The following is a 26,426-nucleotide window of genomic DNA, read 5'->3' as shown; positions in this document are numbered from 1 at the left end:
AAGTACAGTACACGAATAAACGTGAAAAGTACTGACTGCATGTACACTTCCTCAAATTTAACTGGCTGTTCCTTTCCTACCGTGCTGTATTTCCTAAAGTTCTTTCTATTTCAGGGGATTAGAACTCGTTGTTACTCCTCTTTTATCGTACCAAACCTGTATTTTAAATCTTCCGTATTATCATAGCAGGCTCGTTATTTACTCGAGCAGCCTCTCACTGGAACTCTATACCTTCTACCATACGCCATGCACTAACAGTTCCCTCATTCAAATTCTACTTTTTCAATCAACTTTCCTTTCTCCAAACAGAATATCTATTATACTGTACATCTTAGAAGAGTTTATCAAAACGGTAATATATCCAGTTCACAAAAGTAAAGGTTTCAAAGACAAATTTGAATTCTACACCCAAAACATATTCAGTTTATTACAAAATGTAAATTTTATACTAACAAATAGGTGTTAGAAATCAAAATTTTCTATATATATATATATATATATATATTTGCCTTATCTATATGAGATTCTGCTATAATAATTTATAAATATGAATATATTGGATTTGATTAAAAAATAACAACAAGTATATATATATTGCAAGTATTTTTTTCTATTAAAGTAAAGCATATGTATTTTTTTCTACTATATTAAGGGTATTTTTTTTATTTTAACATGTCAAAATGTGTTATATGGAGAAATAGTTCCTTCTTTCAGCAAGTTAATACGACATAACATTTAACATAGTTGAGAGTCTGTTAAATGGCCTGCTAAACGGAGAATGAATAGCTAAGCACAACACCTTTTTGTCTGTTGGGTATGTATTGTTATGGTTTTAGTCGCTTTAAAACTCTAATAAAGTAATGGATACAAATATTAATATAGTAATGGAAAACAAATAAAAGAGAAAACAAGGAATAAGTGAGATGGAAGAAAGATCATGTGACGAATGTCATGTAAATATTATTATTTCGTAAAGATTACAAAGTTACAAACATCAATTTTAAATTAGGTTCTCACAATTCTATAATTTTTACATTTAGTATGTTAAAAAATTTTACATTTACACTTGACATCATGAATACCCCTAATAAAGTATTACTCCTTACATAATTATATAACATTAAGTTTAATCAAAATTCGGCCATAATTCTCTGGACACTACACTTTGTAACCACAAATTCTTCTTATGCCCCATATAAATAAAGTTATTTTTGCATTCGTTTAGACAATCCTCCTAAAGATGATTCACAAGCATCATCAACAAGGTCCCTTATAATTTATTTTGATTAAATTCATAATAAGTACATGGTAATTAAACCATAAAAAGTAGTAATCATATATTTTTATTAAACAGCAATTAGGAAACACAATTATTAATATCCATTATGAAACTCTATAATGAGTTAGTTCGATATTGGCCTTTTATACTTGTAGGGTTTGTTATTATGGCACAGACTAAAAACTTTTTCAATTTTTTTTTTTAGGACTTGGACAAACATATCATAACAACGTCTCCTCTCCTGCCTACCTAAGGGTCCTGGCCAGGATACAGGACAATTGCTGACCCAGATTGCTCGACAGCTGGGGAGCATCACACTACCCCAACCATTTGTTCTGTGAGCCAATTTCGGTGTCGGACTTATTATTAGAACTCGGCTAGTGCTTTTACTGCGATACGAAACTGCGCTTTTATGCCTCGATGGTTCTAGATATAGCAAGGGGAAAACATATTGTTAGGTTCTATTTTAGTGAGAATCAAAAGATACCGTGGTTCTTATTTGCCCTCCCTCTTTGTCCCACGGTATGAAACTGAATTATATAATAAATCATGGTATTACTGGCAGGATGTAGGATATTAAAGCGCAAAGAAATTTGACTTTATCTGTAAATCATAAGTTATAAAATTCTAAAGTCAATAATATAATAAAGGCATTATATTATGTTTCATATCTGGGAACAAAGGAGGGAAAAATATTTCCTATAGACGGTGAAAAATTTACGACCGCTAGTTCTGTCATATAAAAACTGAGCCGAGATGATCCTTGTACACTTCCAATATAATATATATTATAATATTAAAGTGCTTAAATGCCCAATATTTGGAAAATCTCACTATAAAGTACCTTTTATTTTATTATTTTTCTAATATCTTTATTGGAATTTACAAATGTACATAATAATACATTTAGTAAATTTAATGTATGTTATTATGGAGTGATACAGACGTGTAGAGAAAATACTTATTGGCAGTACTCTAATGAAGTGTTTACATTAGCAGGTCTCGTGGCCATATCTTTTCAGGCATCTCGGAGGATTGTGAGGAATGGAAGAGGAAGCGAGGTTAGAAACTAGTGGGTTTGGATGGTTAGGGCGTTAATAATGGAAGGAGTGATATCTACATACACATGGAACATTAAGGTCTTAACGTATGATTTTATTTGTGACAAAGTAAGGAGCATTGAGGATTTTACGAAGGATTTTGGATTGTAAGGATTGGATACGAGAGGAATTCGAAGGTTTAGTGGAGCTCCACAGCTCAACTCCTTATGTCCAGATTGGCCTTATTACAGTCATGTAGATCAGTCTTTGGTAATGTGTTGGAAGTTTAGTCAGTTTCTCTAGTAAGTGCTGTAGTAGTCGAAATCCACGCGCAGTTTCCTGTCTTTTCAGTCTTGTGTGAGAGGATTCCAGGTTAGTCGTTTGTCCCTGTGTAGTCCAAGGTAGCGGATATGTTCGACAGGGGATTTTTTATAATTTGAAAAAAATAAACAGCTTTCATTGTTAGCAATAATATACAATGTACAAATACAAAATAATTAAGAATTTGTAAATAACTAAAGGTGAAAAAAAGGAAATATAGATTCGAATGGGAAAATGGAACGGGGTACTGCTTCGTTAACTTTTGTAAAAAAAATTTATTCTCGGTAGGAATAAAATTTATATTTGTTATTCTCATTTCGAGAAACCCTAAAATACGAATTTTTATAGTAATAGAAAAATAAAGATTATTTTCTTCTTCTTTCTTTCAAGAATGACAAAAATAGCTACTACTTTAACCGGAGCTTACTGAATTAAACAAAACTTGGGGACGTTAGCATCAAGTGAAAGTTGTGTTCTCACTCACTAAATCTATTTTTCGAGTTTGTTCATAAAAAAAAGTAGAATAACGTTGTCAACTTATTTGCTTTAACCCTTATTAAAAGATAAATGTACACAAAGCATTCTGCATGACAGTTTAATCAACTCGTTTTAATAAAGTTAAAAATATAATTTTAAAAAACTGATCATCGTAGTTGAAAGTACAGACGAAAAGATTCTCACGTAGTCACATCCTTGAATGAAATGGACCACACGCAATAGATAAGGACCCAACATCCCGACCTTGAAAACATTCGTGGAATATTTGTTAGTAACCTTATTAAGTAATATCATTGAGAACATGGCTCCATATAGCACTGACGTCCTCATTTTGGAATACGTTGATAGAAGAAATGAGACAAAAATTAGAAAAAATAAAACAAATTTTCTCTACGTTATTTCATTATATCAGATAGTTGAGATTTATTACTTATTTGTGCTAAAAAATGTAATACGGATTTTAATACTGATTTTTTAAATTAAACGTTATCTTTTTCTCTTTTCAAATCCACACTATAAATAATGTAAAATTAAATTAACTTGGCTAATTAAAGAAAATAAAATGAGTTGTTCAGAACAAAAGGGTTGTAAGTCATTATATTATCATCAAAATTAATTTTCATTACAAAAATTATTATATAATTAATTACTCAATGTATTAACTTAAAAAAATAGCTCCATAATTATTACAAATTCATTATCTCCTTATTATTAATTTATTAGCAGTAAATTTCAATCATTATTATTTAGTTCATATTCTCTTTCAATTATTGTTTATTTTATATTATTTTAATTTTAGTATGTTTTATATAGTTTATATAATTTTTATGTATTTGTATGTCTATTTATTTATATTAATGAAAGTATATTTTTTCTATCATGTGGAAATGATAGACACACATTACATTTATTAGTTACCCTTTTGATTATTAGGGTGCTGTGGAGGCAATAAACTAGAACAGTACAATATAAATTAAATTCTAGCGATAAGATTAATAATTAACAAAATAGAACTAAATACAAAATACTAAAATGAAAATGAAGTAAACTAAAAAAAATAATAATAATGGTACAAATTTACAATTGGTAAATTAATAATAATTATGATGATGAGCTAATGATTATGTAATAAGTATGGAGAAATTTTTAATAGTCTATACATTTAGAAATTAATTAAATAATAGTTTTTTTCATGAAAATTAATTAGGATGATAATATAATGGATTTTTTGTTCTGAATAGCTCATTTTATTTTCTTAATTTGTTTAGTTAATTTAATTTTACATTTATTTTATTTATAGGATTTGAAAATAGAAAAGGATAACGCTTAATTTCAAAAATCAGTATTAAAATCTGTTTTACATTTTGGATTAGCTTGATTAAAAATATGAAAAAATGAGGATATAAGTATATCTAACTAAATAATATAATTTAACACACATAGTTCATTTTAATCATAATATAGTGAATCGAAGTCATTAAGTGGAGTTAAGAAAAACTACAGACATATATGATCATTTGGTGAACCAAAATCAGTCATTGAAATTCATAGAAGTAAGCAAGTGCTTAGTCAAATATTTCTTGTTTAGTTTTCTTTGTGATTGATATATTTATTTGTTCTTCGGGTAAACGAAGTTTCCTAAATCTGTTGTTATAGGGTGGTTCTGCAAATTTAGTTGTTTTTTTTCAATCATTTTTTAGATATCTTAAAACTTAAACTATTCAATTATAGTATTTAAACTTTTTTCTAAATATATTTTTCAGATATCATTAATTCAATCTGAAACACTTGAATAAGGAAGAAAACGGTTTAGGTTCTTGCCCCCAATTCTTCAATATGAACATCGGTATTTAAAATTATTAAAATCACCAAACTCGTTTTTGAGGTTGTTTTATTTTTTTATAAACAAATTAACAATAGCCATCCCTCCCCAAAAATAGATTCCTGTCATGCCTAGATCTGTGCCGGGAAGACAGACTATCCAAATAGATGTCGAGTCAAAGTTTGATGACTGCCAAGAAGTGATGTGGAGGAGAAATCCCTTGGGGTATTCCCTCTAAAGCATTAGACACCCCTGAGTGATGTTCTTTTTTGCTTTTTAGTTATTTTAAATGTTAAATTTCTTATCTAATTGTTTACATGTGAGTAGCTAACCCTAATACGTTTACTACAATCTATAATTATCATGGGGTATATATTATGCTATTAATGTGTTTGTTATAATAGTCCTCTTACAAGAATACATTATCAAGTTCAAAATACTGGTTAAAAAAAGTTTTTAAACCACAATATTTTATAAATTATATTGTCTTGTATTTAATTATTAATTGCGGTTTCTCAAGGAATTGCTGAACGAGAAATTATAAACTATACACAGACGAAGGAGTGTAACGTTAGAATAGAGCATTGATTATTCAAAACACTTCAATGGGTTTTAAAAATTTTCTTGATGGAATTTCGGAGAAATTTCGAACTTTGAAGTCGTTATATATGGGCTATTGAATTTCTGTTTCGTACTCAACTGTGAAGTTTCAAAAGCCAACTACCCCTCTTTATAAACTGGAACACATCTGTTTCTTCAAATAAAACCTCCAACACGGCCCACGCTTGGCTTAAAGTTACTTCATATACATATGGCATGCCTTTTGTTGCCTGATTTATTTGAAGTGAGAATGTCGAAGATTCAGGGATATTTGTGGAACTTGTTACTTGAAATAATGTAATTAGTCAAAACATAAACTGAATAAAAGTCTTTGAAAATTAATTAATAGAAATCTAATTTTTAAACAAACTTATGAACATGAAAGATGGCCATACTGCGATGTACAAAGTGGTCGTCTAGGCGTTTGCTACAATAATAAATAAATAAGAAAGTATGAAAGATGTTGAAGATTATCTGGCAAGAGCGAAAAAAAAACCTGTGATAGCTCACTGGACCTGTTTTTACGACATGGAAGTGTTTGTTATACTTAAGAGTGACAATAATATCATTAAAAAATTTAACAACGTATTAAAAATATACGCTCTGCCCTTAGCAGCTAATAGAGAGAGAGAGAAATTTTGGTTCATTGAGAAATGATTTGGGCGCCAAATTACTATTTCTCCAGCTTTGGAACATTTCTGAATGTAGTAATAATCCACTACTTGAATTATTATATTAATTCCTAAGATTATGTTATTTTACGTTTCAAACAGAAGAGCTGCATCGTACACATAACAATCTTGCTGCCCGGTATCACGGTGCAGAGCTGTTAAAATAGCTGTAGACAATGAACGTGGGCTCATTTCCTGTGGCCCGTCGCGTGCCACACTAATCATTCGCTCCTCGGTAAGCAGAAGAGTTCTTCCTATTACTCGGCCTCACAGGAGGAGTTATGTCCCCATTAGGAGGCCTTGGGGTACACCCGCATCAGTTCTAGGAGACGAATTGTTTACACTTCAGTAAGAACAGGAGGGATGAGCGTGCGACGGGAACACTTTCGTAATGTTTCCATAAATTAAACCTTAGGAGTCAGAAAAATATTGTTAATCCTCCATCATAAGCTATGTATGTCTCTTTGAAGATGAATCAAACATTCACTTAATTTATTATTAATAAATATAATTCAATATAATTTATTATTAATATATATAATTCAACTCTAAACTATTAAAGAGGTTTCGAATTTTCATGAATGTTTTACATGGGTAATTTCTTTATTTTAGTTTAGTTTTTCTTACTACCTTAAGGCAATGAAAAGGAATCTATATACTTACTAACAATTCGAGAAACAACGATATGTTTTTTATGTCATGTAGTAATTCTATGATCAATAAATTAATAAAATATTGTGTAGAATGAAGTTACTAATAAATCATTACTAAAAATATTTTTTGTCTTATTTTCCTTACACAAAGAAGTCTAAAAAAATGAAGACCCAAAGTTTTGTAGATCAGTTAACACGTGTTGAAGTTGTCGCTACATTTGTTAATTGTTAATTTCGACAAAAATATCTAGATACAAGAGAAGACAAAAATTATGAAAAAATATTGTTTATTTTTCTGTTCCTATAACAGTTCATATTTTAGAATTTCTCTAGACGGGAATAACAAATATTAATTCTATTCCTGCCAGGAATAGGATAGTTTAACAAACTATAAAACAGCAGTTATGCGATCGGAAAAGATCGTGCAGTCTCGGCATTTCCCGTTCGAATTGGATTTATCTATTTTTCCTTTTTTCTTTAATTTGTTTATTAATAAAATTATTTTTATTTTGTATTTATACATTGTATAATGTTAACAAAGAGAACTGTTTAAATTTTTCAAATAAACAAACTTAAATGTAGTTTACAGGTAGAGTTTTGGAAAAATCGGCATTTAAGCCGTCTATTTATTAATTAATAGATTATTTAAGTAGTCTATTTCGAAGAGAATAAAACCTATATGATATTAAAAGACCACTTACTCATTAATTCAAAACATTCAATTAGACAATTGAAAAAATAAATGTGAAATATCTATTATACAAAGTGGCATTTTCAAATGGTCGACATGTTTCTCTCATATCCCAGGTATATACCAACTTCAAATATGTAAGTTCAGTTTCTTATGACCTTTTGTTTTTGAAATACGCTGTTAACACAAACACAACCAGACTCACAAACCATTTTGCGTGACTAGGAAGATCCAAACATGTTTTTCCGTTAAAAATTCAAATTGTAAATTTTACACGATCATCACGATTAGAATACTTTCTCTTACTGTATATTCTATATAAAGGTAAGTGAAAGTAATAAAATAGTATAGTAGGACAGGAATTATCGAAATTTCAATTAAATTGAAGAAATAATTTTAGCAAATATTTGCTATAAATGAGTTTTTCACACAACATGCCACATGAAATAATAAATTATTACACAAAAACTGAAATTATTAATTTCTAAGAAATTTCGCACCACCCTTTGAAAAAAAGTTGGTAATCTTCAACGAAGTTTGGTGTAATAAATATCAAAGTATAACCTTTAAATTAATTTATTTTTGTAATATCAAAAAGATTTAATCTCATCTCAGTCGACCCCTGACCTTAAAATCTTAATCTTAAAGAAAACTTTTGGAACGTTGGAAATTTCTTCTTAATTAAGCTTCATTTATTCGAATTCAAAGCATAGTAGAAATATTTCACTAAAGGCAAGAAATATGTTTATCAAATAAAAGTTTTTTATTATGATATACATTAACTTTCACATAAGGAATAGTATTGACATATTATATTAATAAAATATAAAATATATATAAAACAAAATAATAAAAGAAAACTATTTATTAGAAACCAACGTTTCGATAAACAAAACGATGGTTAACAATAAATTAGTTTCTTTTTACTTCATACGGTCAACTATCTTCTTCAAAAAGGTTACTAATTCTGTAAAATTATTAATTTTTATTTTTCTAAATAATTTTGAAGAATATTCAGACAAACTTATCTGACGAAAATTTTAAGGGGAAAAAACGAACATTAAAACATAATTATGTTTTAAAAAGATAATATAAATATTATTATCAATTTTAGATTTATTTTTTATTATTATAGTTGTTTGAGAGTGGTTTAGTTTCTTTTTAAACAATTTTGATCTCTTTTCTCTCAACTTTATTCTTTTTAACATCCGACGTTTCGACCTCTCAGGTCATTCTCAAGGATTCCTTATTCTGTCTGTATTCCTTTTTTTCCTTAAAATTCATTAATTAAACAAATCTGTTTGGGGTTTGTTAATGAACATAAAAGTGGTTAATGAAATGTTTTAAATTTAGGAAATAATTTAATAGAAGAAATTATTGGGACAAAGGCAATTAGCCGGCATTAATGAATTTTAAGGAAAAAAAGGAATACAGACAGAATAAGGAATCCTTGAGAATGACCTGAGAGGTCGAAACGTCGGATGTTAAAAAGAATAAAGTTGAGAGAAAAGAGATCAAAATTGTTTAAAAAGAAATTATTATCAATATTAATAATAATACAAATAAGTAAATCTCTTACCTTGTCTCTGGTTCTGTAGGATTGGTCTAGTTGTCCTCGGGTAAGTGGCCAAGGAATGTCTCCTGTTGTTGAAGTAAACGGAGTCAGAAGAAAATGTGACCGTTTCAGAGGACCTTCTAACCCTCCAGATGTCCTGCACAGGTACATCCTCCTGGCACAATCTGAAGTAAGAGGGGTTATCTGGAAAAGAAAAAATAAATAAATATCATTGCTAGTCTGTTTCGAAAAAAAAACAACAACATAAAACTGACAAATTATTTATATAAGTCTGTTAATTAACAATTAATTTTCAGCATGATTGAAGGACAGTGTGACCGTATTTGATTATTAAACCACACTAACTAACTTCAAGTTAACATATCTTCAAAATTGTTGTTTTTTATTTCGTAGGCATTAGTGTATAACATACATTGTTTTTTAGTTTTTTTGGTAAAAACAAACACTTTCTCACGTTAATGAATTGCATGGGTAAGGATTTTTGAATGAAAGAATGCATGTCTATTTTGGTCTAAATATGCAATGAATGGGATATTTATGGATGAGTTTATTTGTGCCAAGATACGGAGCAAAGAGGATTTCGAATCACAAGGATGGATATGGGAGGAATTGGATGGTTTGGTGAAGCCCCAAAGCTAAATTCTGTATGTCCAAATTTATCTGATTATCATAGTGTATAAGAGTTTTTATTTTAAGAAAATGGGAAATTTAGAGCGTTCGTTAAGTAAGCGCTAAAGTAATCGAAATCTACATGTAGTCTCTAGTCGTTTCAGTCTAGTATTAGTACAAGAGCCCAAGAGGAGAAAAAAGGCAGTTCTCACCCCAATTTTTGATTACTTTAATGAAAACTATGTATAATTACTAGTCAAAATTGATGAGGCTGCCAAGTATAGGTAGAGGGAATAAAAAATGCCAGCTGTTTAAAAGCGATAAAAAAATTTAATTTTTCATTGGGAACTCTATATCTTAAAAAGTAGGAACAACACAAGAAAACCTAAGATTTCTGAAATGAAGTTTTTCATAAATCAAATTTATTGTCCGAACATCTATAAATCAATTTATTTGAGCAAATATCATGAAAACTACTATTCCTACGAAGGTAAAGGTTCTTCTTTATAGTCCATTGTACTAGCTTTAATTTGAGTGCTAATAGACATCTGTATGACACATAGTTCCTGAGATTTCTCAAAATAAATTAACTAACTACTAATCTTGCAGTAGATTTTTAAGAAATTTTGCTTTTTAAAAAGCTGTATCTCGAGAACTATTCGACGTAAATAGCTCTTTTAGGGCTAATATTTCAGAAAATTTACTCTTCTTTAAATAATGTACTCTTAGGTTTTTTAGTGTTGTTGGTAGTTTTTAAGATATAGAGCTCCGAAAAATTAGTGTTTTTTAAGGTTTTGAAACAGCCACCATTTTTTATTCCCCCTACCTATACTTGGCAGACTCATCAATTTTGACAAGTAATTATACCTAGTTTTTATTATAATAATAAAAAAATGGGTGATATAACTGCCTTCTTTTCTTCCCAGCTCTTGTACTATATGGGGATTTCAAGTAAGGCTATTGTCAAGATGGAGTCCTAAACAGCGAATATGTTTAACAAAAAAATGTTTATTTGCGTTTTATTATATGTAAACCTTGTCTAATTATCAAGTATTATTTTTTTTACTATCAAAGTTCACCATTACCAGTAATGATGATCATTTATTCTTAATTATTTGAAGATACCTCCAAATAATAAAATTAATAATTCTATACACGATGGTATAGTTTGGCGCCAAGAAAATATACATCGCTTATTGACATGTATAACCAGCTCTGGTCTGTCATTTAGTAATCTGTTTATACATGCTCGTCCTCCCTAGCATATAGACTAACTTATAAGAGATGATTTGGAGTCCGGTGGGCCACACATCTTGTCTCCTTCAATCAAGATAGCTTTGTATGGAGAGTGCATCAGATCTGAATATACTTAGTGAGATACGATGTCTGGACCAAAAGAATAAACTTATATATATTGTTTTATTTCTTACATATTTTTAATAATAATTTAGAGAATCCCTAAATACTAAGCTAGTTCATAAAAGTAGCAGTTCTTTGGTACAAGTCTATAGTGTCCCAATTGCATTACGGTTATGAGAATTAGCCATCATACACCAGGCAGCCAGTCAAAGTGGGGGAAAACAAGAGAGGAAACTAAGAGTTGATGGGTTTTAACTAGAAGGAGATAGTGGCTTCAGGGTAGCAATGGTATGTCGGGAAATTTAGGCGATATGTGGATTCCAGAATAAAGTTGGATCAAAACAGACACCAAGATTTTTTACTAACGTATGGAATAATATAGGAGTATTGTTTAGCATTAGGTTGGGGGTCCGGGAATAGATATGAGGAGAGAGGAAGATCTAATCATGATAGCTTTTCAGCATTTAACGTAAGTTTATTGTTTGTTGCCCAGGTTCTTATAATAATGATGTCTCCTTTTAGTTTAGGAATGGCATTTGAGGTGACATGAGGATAGATGGAAAGGTAGATTAGTAAGTCCTTTGCATATAGATGATACTAGGAATGGTGGATGGCCGCAGAAGGTCATCGATAGAGATGGAGAAAAGAGTAGGGGATAGAGAGGAACCTTGAGTTATGCCTCTAGAAAGAGGTAGAGAGTTAAAGGAGGATTATTAGGAATAACAACATAAGAACGACTGGTAAGGAAGGATTAAAACCATTGAAGAGTACTAAATGACAATGAGAGACAGTGAAGTTAAAAAAGGAGGATGATGTGGTTGGATGGAATCAAAGGCTTTTAAAAAATAGAGGAAAATAAGGATGAGAGTAATTAGTAGTTCAAATTAAAGTACTCAGAAGTGGTGTACATAACTTAAAACGTTGGTGTGGAAGAAGGAATAAGAAGAGAGAGAGGGGAAATATGGAGGGAAAAACGTGAATAATAAAATACGTTGAAGAAATCCGTTAGCAGAAATGCTTGTTGTCTTTATTCCTTATATTTTATAGTTATCTTTATACCAGAGCTTTAGACGAACCGCTCAAATTAAAGTAAATTTTCAGTCTTCGGAGATTTTTATGTTCAAATGAAGGCAAAATAAGTCATTTTTGACAAAATGACTATGGAATGTTTTTTCTATTTTCACTGTTGGGATATGGCAAATCGAAACAAAAATAATCCGGCTTGTAATAATCGTAAAAATATTCAATTATTTTTTAATATTAGTGTACGTTACTGCGATTGTAGTTTGTAGAAAAGTTTATTAGTATGGTCGATCTCAGAGTTTTGATTGCGAGCATTTGGCGATCCTACTTTTCTTTCATGTTACCGATTAAACAAAAAAATAAATGGTACTTATGTTTTAGAACAGCGAAATAAAATTTATGTTATTAAGGATTACATCTAATGCTTGTATTATTAAGTAATTACTGTTTTAATTGAGTCACAGTTACGCTCGCTCAAAAATGATAAACAAACCTCCAACGGATCCTTTTTCAGTGGATTTCCAGCATAAATTTGCATAAATATGACTCAGTTTAGGGTACAAGGCTTTAATTCAGAATAACATACATTTAATTAGGTAGGTTTTGGAGAGCATGATATGAGATTATTTTCAAATTTCACTGGGCATTTTTTGAAAAAAATAAAAATAAATCTGTACCTCAACCCATGAATGGTTAGGTGTGCAATAGTTTGTAATGAAGTACTGTTACTAAACCTGGAAGTACTGTTGTGCTAGTAGGTAACTTGGTCAGAATTTAGCTCGACCGCCTGATTTTTTAGTTTTAGGAATTTTGTACCCACTCTTGAGGTTGGGTGGACCACGGACAGCTCCTGAACAACTAGGGTTGACTTATTGCTACAGGGGAAATAATTATCAGTCACAACCGGATTTGAACCCGTGTCCAATTCCCTATTAGTACCACAGTACTTTACCCCTGAGCCACCCTGGTCCTATTTTATTATAAAAATTACTGAACATTTTAATGAAGGTTACTATCTCTACCTACTGTAAACCTTGATTAGTTTCTGTTTTAACTTTTAACTATATATTCTTCCTTAGAAGGGGCCTAACATTTTTTAATATCTAGTAATTTTGTTGTCATTTAGTTGTAATGTGATCTATCCTATCGGGAAAATTGGAAGGACATCTCAGTAATTAACTACAAACGAAAACCACGACTGTACCACCGTATTTTGACCATAATTAAGATTTCAAATATATAAGTCTAGCGGCTTGACTAGTGGAATAAATAAGTAGATTTTTTTTTTATTGGCAGAGTAAACATTTAATAAAACGAAAGTAAGTCTACATATTTAATGTTTGTACTTTTATTTAAATCTCAAAGATTTAAAATACGTTAATAGGGACGTGACGACAGTGCTGGTAGTGGGTAGGTCCTAGAGCGCTCAGTTCGGAACGTTGTGGGTTTGATTCCCACCTTGGTTATTACACAGTGGTAACTCTGGTAACCTCTAGGGGTTGACAAAAAAGACCACTGCCAGATTAGTTCTATCCCAGCAAATACAAATATCAATACCCACGAGTATTATTTATTTTTATTAGTATCATTTTTATTCTCGAGTAATGGCACTAGTAAGTAAATTTTAAACTCAGCCATTTTTTCCCCTTATTAGTTATTTTGGTAAAATATGTTTAACCTCCATTATTACCTCTCCCTGTTTGCCACTGGTCACTCATGACCTTGATGCGTTGTTTAAAAAAATGCTACCAACTCTAAGGGATGTTCCTAGGTATTGCACATAAAAACTGAAACCCATCTAACTAATTTTAAAAAACAACACTACGCCTGAAAACATTTGTAATAGAATATGAAGGCAGTGTTATGGCGTAGGATATTGCCGGAGGAGGCGAAGCACAAGAGTAGCGATGGAGCTCTGATGAGGTGAATGAGGCTGAATGGATTAGATCGAAGGGAGCTCCTTAGACAAAGGGCCTATATCCTAAGGCCGCAATCATCCTGTTAGCTTCTCATTCACTGCGTCCCTCCCGTCTTTAAATTGTATATTAGCATTAAATTCAAATCGTATCAGTACCTATCCAAGGTCTGCTCATGTCGCCTATGAGATACACGGCGTTTAAGTACATAAAGAAGTATTAAACGGAACATACAGAATTATTATTAAAGGTAAAGTTGAAATAAGGCAGTTTCCTGTCATGGTAATACTGTCACAACAGTGAGACAGCTGGGGGAAATTTTTGGATCCAACGCGTCCTGAATGCGAAAGTCGCCAAAAAGTTTAGTTCTACCGAATGCCTGAACAAAGAAATTGGAGAGTGACGTCCTAAGGTTATGCACGTACCCGACAAGGGTATCTTTCTGAAATGAAGGCCACCTAACCTCGACAGAACATCTGAATAATGAATCAGTCAGAAGGAAAAGTTATTACTTGGCACATTATAACATGGTTTTACCATGCTAAATGTTACAAGTACATAACATTATGAGCAGCGCTATTTAAAGTCATGTTAAATACAAAAGAGCTCCAAGCGGATTTTTGAGCAACTTGTTTTTTAATCTTTCCTTTCAAAACTTCTTGTTATTGTTTACTTCTAATTTTATGTTAAAGTAATTTATTACAACATGCCTAAATTGTAATTGTGCCTAGATTTTCTAAGTTGTAAGGAAGAGAGTCAAAATGAGCAGATTGACAATTGTCATTACATTATTATTATTGTCATCCATTGCTTTATTAGAATTAAAAACACCCTAAACAATACTAACACATTCAAAACACAAACAACGAGCAAGTAACCTAACACAACTACAAACGAAACGATTACAAAGATGGTATGTTGCGTGACGTCATTCTCCATTTAACAGGCCAAGTAACAGGCTCCCTACCATGTTAAATGTTATATCGTTTTAACATGGTAAAATAAGGAAATATTTCTCCATTTAACACGTTTTAACATTTTAAACTAAAGATCATGAATACCCATAGTGTAGATATTGAGAATTTACTGTATATAATGCTGTAGTGCTGAAGAATAATTCAACGAAATTCAAATTAATTTTAGGAATATATATTTACACTTTATTGGTTATTCATTCATACAATTTTTGACCAAAAACAACACTGATGATGCCCCAGCCTACATTTGCCAGATATTATGCCCATATATAACTTTTTTCCAAAAAATAAAATGTCATTGTTTTTCAACTGAATGAACTATACATAACATTCCAAAATGGAATTCTATAAGCGTGTTGGGATTGGACAAAGCTCTGGTGTAGGTATATAATGACTAATGGGAACTATTTTAAAGAGTACATAGAAAAAGTCATTCTATTTTCATTAAAATTAATTTTCCCTAAAAAAATAGCCATGTAATGTATTACTGAATGCATTAAATTCAAATTGTTTTAAATAGATGGCTATACTTATGACCAACTAGTTTCAACATAAAAAGCTGTTTTACGTAACAAAGATATGGTAGAAACTACTCCTGAAGTTTTCAAAACTCCATACTAAAAACATAAGATTAGATTTGCACTACTATATACATCACATAGAAAAATATACAAATTTACACATATTTTATATACTCTTCAGGAAAGTTTGAAAAACAAAAATTTGAGATAGGCCATTATGCATCTACAACAGGCTGGTTAACCTAAGTTATCTCAGAAATGCTTTATAGCTCCGCGAGTTGCATTTAAAATTATATATCTCCATATAAGACCCATTATAAAAATTTGTTTGAAGCAAGATATTGAAAAACAAAGAGTTATTAAATATATAATGAGTTGTTAATCCAAACTCATAAATAAAACAGGCAATATCTGTCACATATCTCCTAGAATATTATTTTTAAATCAAAGTTAATTTTTTCTAATAATTTCGAAAGTTAGTTTTTGAAACTATTGATGCCAAAATAATATATATATTTTCAATACATGGTTTTCACCTGCTTTGGAAATTATAATTTTTGTGAAAAATTGGTCTACAAGATTTTTTTTATAAGTGTTATCATATATATGTATATCATATATACTGGAAACAGTAGCTAATATATTTAAAAAAATAATCGTTGTCAGATTTATTTGTTTAGGACCAGAAATAGTTTTGACAAGATCCAAAAATCTTTTTTCCTATAAGTCAGTGTTACTATTTTTATTCAAGCTGATAATTCACAATGCCTCAGGATTTCTAAACAAATAAACCTATGATAAGAATAATGGCTGGAAATATTTTATAAAAAGCTTATTATAAACCGTTAATACAGCAAGATTTTAAGATTTTATTTGTTGATTAAGAATAATAAAGTAATATGCAGTTTAAACTATTCTAAAAGTAGTTATTAAAACGAAATAAACACATGGTTTTATACATCTAAAATATATGTATATTTGTAAATGTAACAATTTTAAACGATAAACTGATATCCACTTAAAATCAAGGTGATTATAATAACTAAACAACCAAAGGTTAATTAAGTGCAGAAGAAAATGATTAAAGTTTCAAAGTTCAAGAGCTCTAATGCATTTTAGATTAGCGCCCCCACTTAAGAGATAAATTATCAAATTAATAAAGCTCAAAATAAATTAATAAAACAGATAAAATTTTAGCAAAATTTTAATTTAAGAACATTATATTAATTACTAAGAAATCAATATCCGCCATTTTTATCAATTTTTTTTTTAAGAAACAAAACTGAATAATTATCATTTGTTATTGAAAAATTGTTCACAAATCCATTTGCTTACAATTGGTTAAAACTTTAAATCTTTATTTAATGAGGAGAAAATGGTTGAGGGTTCGGTAAGCGAGAAACACAAATAAGTAAAAAGTTATTAATTTTTTCGGCCAGAATTTCAAGCCTTGATTAGGCCAAAGAACAAAATAAAAGATACTAGCCAATGAATAGAAAGGATATACTGAATGATAAAAAAATAATAATTTCAAGTATTATAAGAAGATAAAAGCTGTATGAGAAGAGTAATATTAAAATTAAGTAAGAGGAAAGAACAAATAATGAAATATATGTGAAAATATTGTAAGTAAACATATGTACAAAATGAAAATTATTTAAATTAAAGTAATGAAAGAAGTGGGAAATAAAACGTATATATATAGGTAACTAAATTTACTTAGATATTTAATTACTTATGTATGCCCAAGATTATGGTATTGAGTAAGAAGGCACTGGATCTAAGGCAGAGTCGTTTTGAAATGGGCTCCTATAATTTTGAAGTGGTAAGAAACTATCCTTACCTTGACTCTATTATCAATGAGAACCAGAATGGAGAAGAAGAGGTTAAAAGCAGAATTGCTGCTGGAAGTATAGCCTATTTCTCCATTGTAAGGCTTTTGATTAGCAAAACTGTTAACCGTTCCACCAAGTTCATGCTGTACGAAACGTTGATAAGGCCAATCGTCACATACGGTGGAGAAACGTGGAGCCTAAGCAATAAAAGCATTAACCTGCCTGACAGGTCTGAAAATGTAATTCTGTATAGGATCTTAGGGCCCGTATGCGAGAATGTTAATTGGCGAAGAAGGAAAAATTGTGAACTGTTCGAGCTCTGCAAGGAATGTAGCATCTCCTCGTAAATAAGGATACAGAGGCTTAAATGACTTGGCAATGTGATTAGGATGAGCGAGGAAAGAGTGGCTCATAAATTGTATATTAATGTTGATATATATATACTTTCTTTTGGATATAAGGGTTGCTAAGTTAAACGGTAGTTGATTTAACTAGTAGCCCATAAAATTGAATTGGCCACCCCCCGTATCTGCCCTAGTGCAAGCTTTATTGTCCAATAATGCGCTAAACCAACTAAGAGTAGATATTAAATCTCCTTAATGAGACATTAATTCCTTTTATTGGTCATATCCTATAGAGTTTTTAATATATTTAATAACCTCAGTCATGGATTTAATAAGTAATATCATTATTATCCAGAAATAATTTTTATTATAAAACTTCATTATATTAAAAATTTAAACATACATTATAGTTTTTTATTACTAATTCAGTACTCAATGGTTCATCATTTTTTTATTATTAGTATTTTCCATATATCAGACATTGACATATAAAGCTGCAAAAGAAATATGAAGTTAATTTTCTATGAAAATCGATAATTCAGTTTTCTTCTAAATAATAACTTTACAAAGAGTTAAATGTAACAAATGATTTTTTTTTTTACTAGTCCATACCAGTATGTTTATGTTTTACAACCAAAAATATTGTGATAGGGGGTAATTCCAGTAACACGGCGCAAATTAAAATTGTTATCTGGTTTTTTTTTCGGTCTTGATGAAGACCTGAACTTTAGGTCGAAACGTCGGCACAAATAAATAAGTTTTACTCATTTATGTTCCTTTACTGATCGCACCCCGACCATCTTCTCATATCAAATCGACAGTTAACTATTAACACCTCTATAAAAAAATATATATATTTTTTTTAAAGAAAAATATTTTGTTTTCACCATAAAAAAAATAATAAAAAGTTTTTTAAAAAGCAAGTGAAACTAAATAGCATAGAACAGAAGCAATAATATAACGATACATTCAATAAAGGTAGGAGATTTGACCAAAAGCTATGGTAATTTTATTTATATTTTAGCATCCTGAAGGGGGTAACTCAAGGGCCAATCCGTACACCATTGTTTTACTTAATAAATATTATATAACTGTATTTGTTTATTTCTTTTGTAAATATTTGTCGAACAATATATTCATTTATGATCAATATTATTTCCTTCCTCTATTCACTTAATAAAAAAAAAAAAGATAATGCTTCTAATATCATTTCTTTTCCCAAGTATTTGCTTTTAAATTTCTAAATGACCAGATTCAATAGTTGTTAAACTTTTTTTGTGTATATACACACTTAGTATAAAAATAAATATGATAAGATAGTTATCATTGGTATTCTAGTATAAGTACGGACGCAACTGAAAGTTTCTTTAACTTTAAGAAACTAACTTTATTTTATTAGCGGGTACAAAAATGTTTTCGAATAGACAATTATTTCTAGTTACAAACATCTAGTAAATTCATTTTTGAGCCCACCAACACTAAAGTTAATTTCGCAAAATTTTACAGTTGCGTTTCGCGTTGTCATTATTCTTCCGGAGGAGCAATATAAAATAACATGGTTCTAAAAATAATAAAAAAAAATTATTACATCAAATGCTATTATAAAAAATATTTTTTTTTGTCATTATTAGATGAAATTATTAGATTTTCTCTTTTTAATATCATATATTGTATTAAAGTACACAAAAACAGTCCATACCAATTTGAATGTGAGAGATTATATTGTTTTTCAGTAAATAAAAGATTTTTTTTTTTCATATCCTTCATTAAGGAAAATAACATTAGTTCATATATATAATACATGAAATGTCCAGAGTTCAGAGTACATTTGGACACATTATAATTAAATAACATTTTTATTTTGTACTTCCTTATAACCAGACCATACATTTACTCCTTTTAAGTTCTCTTTATAATATTGTTATTAAAATGAAAAAAAAAAAAAATTTCGAATTTTGATATTATTAACAAACTAAATTTTATATGTATTTTAAATATGATTTCGTTATTGAAAATATTTTCTTAATTTTGATTTGTAATAGTAAGAGGTTAACTTTCAGTCAATTCGATCCTTACAACATCATTTTCCAATTTTAAAGGATAATTGCAAAGTCATATTTTTTAAAGGCTGTATTAATATTTTGACATAGTGTTTGGTTAGGTGGAAAGATAAGGAGAATAAAGAAGAGCCACGAAGTAAAGAGACGATATATATGGAAGGAAGTAAACAGAGTGGGACGTAATAAAGATGGAAGATAGGAAAAAAAGATGGTTTGAGGGGAACCTGCGAGGCAGGTGGTAGGATGTAAGGCTCGTGCCTTGCTTACCTAGGGCCTCCATATTCTCTAGCTCATCCTAATGCACGCTCGATCTGTAACAGAAAATATTTATATAGTCATAGTTAGTTTATCACGTAAACAAACAATTTTGAAATAAAAAAATAAAATAAAAGGAAAGATATTACAAATAAGCAGGAGAAGGTAGGGGAGCGGTCAGTGAAGAACCAATGCAAGTAAAAACTGAAATTAAAAGTTAAATTAATTAGTGCTAACGTTTCGGCCAGAATTTCAGGCCTTCATCAGGGCTAATTACAAAAAACTAGATAATCACCATATTGAATAATAGAAATCACACAATTATTAGAAAATAACCAAAAAGTGTAATATTACAATAATATTGAAACTGTATGGGAATATAGTAATATTAAAATTAACAATGAAAAATAAATAAATAAAAATAACGATAAATATATGAAAATATACTAAGGTACAATATACAAGATAAAATATAAAACAAACACAAATTAAAAATTATTTAATATTGAAGCTATAAAAAAAAAAAATAATAATAAAGAAAAACTTATATGTATTACATATTTAATTATTATATGTAACAAGAATTATAAAATTATAAGAAGATAAATAACAGGATTAAAGGATTAATTATTTTACTTATATAATGTATTATAATAATATTGTTATTTATTCATTCTGGGATTAATCCCTTTAGGATAATATTATACCAGTCAAAATTAGGCTTAAGAGCCTTAGAGTAAAATATAAAATATAAAATGAAATTATAAACCAGCATAAGATATAATGAAAATAATCAATTTGAAAAGATAAAAATGAACAACAATAATATATAAAATAAAATTAGAACAAATAAAATAAAACCATATGTCATATCGTAAAAGATTAGGCGAGTAAATTCTGATAATAAATAAAAAATCAAACACAATTAAAATTAAAATAATAAATGAAAAGGTACAATTTCTGCTAATATATGTATTTACAATTATAAACGAAAATCCAAAACATGAAATACAGAATATAAACCAACGGTATTTTTTTTATTATTTTCAAAAAGATAATAATAAAAAAAATCCTCATCATCACCAATCATAAACTTAAGGAATAATCCAATAAATGAAATAAAAGGAAACCGAAAGATGTAGTTTTGATTATATGAGTCTATATATACATGCTTATGGACTTTTCGTAAATATTAAAATATATATATTTAATCAATTACATTTTTTTTTTATAACTTTAATATTAAATAATTTTCATTTTGTACAAATATTTACTTACTAGATTTTTATATGTAAGTCATTTCTTTTTTTTCTTTCCTCTCTTTGATCTTAATATTATTTATTGGCATATAATCTATATCTTCTTATAATACTTGGGCCATACCTTTTCTTTCAAATCATATGTATCTATATTGTTGGTTACTTTCTTATTTTCTAATTATTCTTTAACTCCTTTTATTCATTGTTATAATGTTTTCTGTTCTCAGCCCTCATGGACTGAAATTTTAAATGATGCTAGTAAATACGTTTTTTTTCTAGTTTCTATTCCTTACTGACCGCAGTACCATTTATATTTATATTATCTTCTCATTTATATATCTATGACCAACTATTATCATTGAAGATACTAAAGTTTCAAATATTTCTTTACCATGACAGAAAATGTACATGTTGCATAAATTGTAAAAAAAAATAGACCTTCATTATTACGAGCACCATGAAATTTTATATTTTTTACTTTTTTAATAACACTTAAAAAATTATTCGGTAGTGTCGTCAATGCTCAAAACAAAATAATAGCGGGGAGAGGTTATATGATGGATCTCTGCTGTTCAGATTTTTTTTCTCTTTTTTTAAAATAAAGCTACTCAACATTTCCAATTAAGAATTAAAAAAAAAAAAATGGTTCGGATAGTGAATTTGGCTTTTATGAAAATATTATAAAAGATGATCTATATATGGAGACTAGAAGCTAAGAGCTGACAACAATAGCCGACTGACCATCGGTGCGGGCCCCCACTAGGATATGATGAATGGACTCCATCCTCCCAGCTCCCCATTGATCATAAACCTCGCTCTGGCTTACCGCTCGGGTCGAAAATCTTCTGCCTCAACGGTCTGCTTATAGGACCGATTCTGATTTATACACCTTGCTCTGAGATAGCAGATTGATTAATAAAATAATTTTTTTAATATTAATAATAACGACACCACCGTTTAGTGGACCCGTGACGATGATTGCATGATATAATGGTGCATGAAGTAATTATAGATGCCATATTATTTTTTTTTTTTTAATAACGGTTAATTTGTTTGAAAAATAACAAAATTATATAAAAAGAAAATTGTCCAAGCATATGTAAACGCGTTCCTCAAGCAAATATAACTTTATAAAACAGATTACAAAAATGAAAAAATTAACAAAGCGATTTTATTTTCACTTACTACATATTTAACCACCCTATGAATAATCATGCCGACATTTTTTTTTATCCCCACGAGAATACCGAGGTTATCTAGCCCGAGAAGGTATATGTTATAATAGCCGCTGGTGTATCTAACAAATTAGGGCTAACAGCATAAGTCAATAGTTATTTGATAAAGTTCATGTCCCACACATACCCATTTCATTTAATCTCTTTAAAAAAAAAAAAAGTATATAAATATTAATCACCTTAAATTAAAGACAATTATAGTTTTGTTGGAAATATTCTTTTGTTTCTCCAAAGGAAAATTATATCAAAAGTTCTACCAAAAAACAACAAAATTTCGTACACAATTTAATGTTCGGAATGTCTTTCGTTAACAATAAGGTAACCTACGTTCGAAGTGTTATTTGGAGTTTTTGAGAAAATTAAAGCCAAATCACATTGTGGCCTTTTTTTATTTGCAATTTGAAGACAGGTTTAAATGCAGTTAAAACTTGACCATAATCCCATGGGCTTAGTCGGCTAATTGCTAAGATCTAAAAATGGATAAATTTTAACTTTCTTTATGCACAAACAAAACAAAGCCAATATAGCTAAGGGTCAGCAAAATAGCCTTATATATTAACAGGCATTTTAAATTATCAAATAAGAAATCTTGTTTTATATTTGATAAGAAATCTTCTTTCCAAAGTTGATTTAATGTCCATTGATGGTTTTATGAAACGTATTGGAATTTAATAATTAAATACGTGTGAAAATGAATTGTTTATTAATTCTCCATAACTTAATCATGTGCTGGCACGTTTGAAGCGATGGTACAGGTATTGATGATTGTGAGAAAATTACTTCAAAGAAGCAGTAAATATTTTTAACCGAGTGGCTCTTTTTACCAAGACCTGACGGCAACCGAGATGTTACTTTCTCTTACGAAACAGAGTGGGAGCATAATCATTCATTCCCGTTCAGCAATAAATAATAATTTTCTCCAGATGGGAATCGAACTCACATCGTTCCAAACCGAGTGTTCAAGAAGCCTCGCCCCAACTTAAGCGCTCGTCACGGTCTCTTAAAGTATTTACGAAATGCTAGAGCGGAACATGACACTATGTCTAGTACTATTACTACTTGCAACTTATCTTCTTGAGTGTCCTTCAACAACTGATTCTGATCCAATAACAACAATAACCCGTTCTGCTCCTGTCTGGAGCAACACATGTGACTCAAACTATAGAAAACTAGAGGTCATTAAAAATATTCGTATAAGAATAGCAAACAACTATCCTCAGTACACCAAAATTTTAAATATGTTGTCTAGCTTGAAGCTCCCTACGATTAAACAGTACGCATACTTACTGACACAAAACATTTTATCTTTAACTACCATTTTTGACAACTATTTTATACAAAAATAGGAGACAACGGCAAAAAATCACTAAAAAGATTGGAAGAAAACATATACAAAACTGATGTATATTTTATTTTTTATCAAAGTGCATTATTCGTTCATTTATCCATCTTTTATAATTTATGTTTAATTACTTTGTTATTTATTTATTATTTCATTTTATTATGTAAGTTTTTTTAAAAGAAAAGGAAATTCAAATCGCATAAATGTAACATATAAATAAAAAGTATTTGCTCCTTACAATGTTCTTGAATTGATTATAGCCTTGTGCAAAATTGTATATAATAATTAATAAATAACAAATATAAAAAAATAAGTATAATATACATAATAGGATATACAAATTTTTCATCAAAGAATGATTATAATATTATAAGATTTAAAGAAAAAAGAATTTTTGAACATGAGTGAATGAAGGTGTTAAGAAATAAATTTATGAAAATCGAATTTTTTTTAAAAATATAATTATAAGAAATCTTTCAAGAGCCACATCCAAAAATAATTGATCAATCCCATGATTTCTCATAGGATTAGTGATAACGTCTTTCAAAAATTACATTAAATAACTATATTGGTTATTTTCTCAAAATTGTTTAATGTCATTAATTTACTTTACTTATTTTGATTTTCAACACATCATGTCAAGTATGCATTTTCGAATCAACATAATAATGCTTTGCAAATATCTATATAGTAATTATAGTGATGAAATGATATGATGCGTAATCATCATCAAACGTTTAATTTGTAAAAACGTAAAACAAAAAAATGTAGTGAATTTCGTGAGTGAATTATATTTAAGGATATTATAAGCTAATTTAAGGATATGTTAGTTACCACAATAAAAACCTTTATCAAGAATTTACAATTATTGAAAAAAAAAACTGAATAACATGATACAAAAATGCAAGAGCCGAAAAAGTAAAAGACTAAAATATACGGAAGAAAGGAGCTTCCACAAGCTGAGCCTTAAGAAGCCTTGAATTTTAGCCAACTGCTGTAGGAAGTCTTTGTTCGGCCCGTAAGAGGAAATTCATGATTCGGTTATCTGAATTTCTATCCTTACACAACGCTTTCTATTTCCACATTAGCAAGTTTGGTAGCTTGCCACGATTTCATCCGGAGGGATTTCTACCAAGTAGGGTATTGTCTCAGACCCGCCTTAAACAGAGGTTATTGCCAATTCTCGATAACCGGAAAAGTCGATAGATACAGAATCATCTCATAGTAATGGCTGAATAATAGGTGATGAGTAGAGACCGAATGTTTATTCAGTAAAAAACTGAAATAATCATATTCAGAGACTGATCCCTTTAGAATAATATTGCAAGTGTCAAAAATTAGGCTTAAGTAATATGTGAAATAAAAACAAAATTATAAACATATTATTAAAAGGATTTATCGTATAATAAAACATAAGGAAAATTCTAATAATAAAAAAAGTGAAAAGAATTAAATAAAAGTAAACTCAAAATAATAAACAAAAAGGTACAATTGTTAATATATATATTTACAAATTTAATCAAAAGTCAAAAACATCAAATACAAAAAATTGATAAAACAACTGAAACGCTGATAATAAAAATGTGCATTAAAAAAACCAAAATGTTCAAAATCGCGCGGTAAAAACCCAAGACCTGAATTAATCAAATTTATTTCACATTCACCCATTTCTGCTCAAGTAAATACTTAAAACATCATAAAAGAAAAGCTTACTAATAAAAATAAATAAATGAAATACAGAAATTTTTCCCCAAAACATCCTAGGATTCACTGACCTCAACACCCTAGTATATTCTAAAAACTTGCTTATTACTTCAAAATATCACATTGATCTTCAGTTATTCTGTTAATATAATTAAAATTTTAACAAATAAAATATTGTGATTTTTTTATTTTTTATTTACTCCATTGGTATCCCAACTCGTCCAGGGTTGGCTGCAATAATTTATTTATTTAATTGGTACTAACAAAATCGAATTAGGTGAGTCTGATGACCTTAAGGTGTCGCATACGTTTGCCAGACAATGGCAAATTCGTGCATGCGCATGCATGTGGATAGTTGATTTTGGTTCGGTGGTACATGCTGGCCTAAATTTGTTTCCGACTGGTAGAGTATTTTTGGGCATATATTCAAAGGGCGCTTTTGCTGCCCACACATTTGTGTTCACTTTGCATTATTTTAGAACTGCCCACAGATAAATGTTTGTGTTCTTTGTGTTTTCATTAATTAAAGGATTTCTCCAACCTACGGATTCAATAATCAACTGTAGTTTAACATTGCATATTCTAAAATTCTATCGATTCAGTATAAATCCATTGTTGTTGTTAATTAACTTTAGCTTTTTATTTTAGGTTTGGCATAGCACAAATATAGATCCATAAAGACATATCTAGGTATTTAAATTAACAAGTTTCTGAAAACAATTCTACAACCAGGATTGAATTTATAGGTTATGTAATAATATTTATATGAATTTTTATTATATACAACCTAGTTTGATGATATTTACCTTTATCCTATCTTTATTTTTTTCCTTTTT

At 29.3% G+C, this 26,426-nt stretch overlaps 1 protein-coding gene across 1 annotated transcript in view; it reads right to left on the bottom strand.

Annotated features, from left to right (window-relative positions):
• stumps (DBB domain-containing protein stumps) overlaps positions 1–26,426 on the bottom strand; it is a 226,968-nt gene that overhangs the window by 166,060 nt on the left and 34,482 nt on the right. Inside the window, exons 2-3 of the mRNA XM_067049156.1 lie at positions 20,063–20,106; positions 9,155–9,334 (exon numbers count right to left, since the gene is read on the bottom strand). Coding sequence (XP_066905257.1) covers positions 9,155–9,334; positions 20,063–20,075 — 193 coding nt within the window. The 5' untranslated portion in view covers positions 20,076–20,106. The remainder of the gene's footprint in view (positions 1–9,154; positions 9,335–20,062; positions 20,107–26,426) is intronic.

The sequence above is a fragment of the Halyomorpha halys genome, unplaced genomic scaffold, assembly GCF_000696795.3.
Source record: "Halyomorpha halys isolate HHAL.00 unplaced genomic scaffold, Hhal_1.1 Scaffold1556.1, whole genome shotgun sequence".
In the NCBI taxonomy this organism is placed as follows: Eukaryota; Metazoa; Arthropoda; class Insecta; order Hemiptera; family Pentatomidae; genus Halyomorpha; species Halyomorpha halys.
This window is presented reverse-complemented; position numbering and strand designations above follow the sequence as displayed.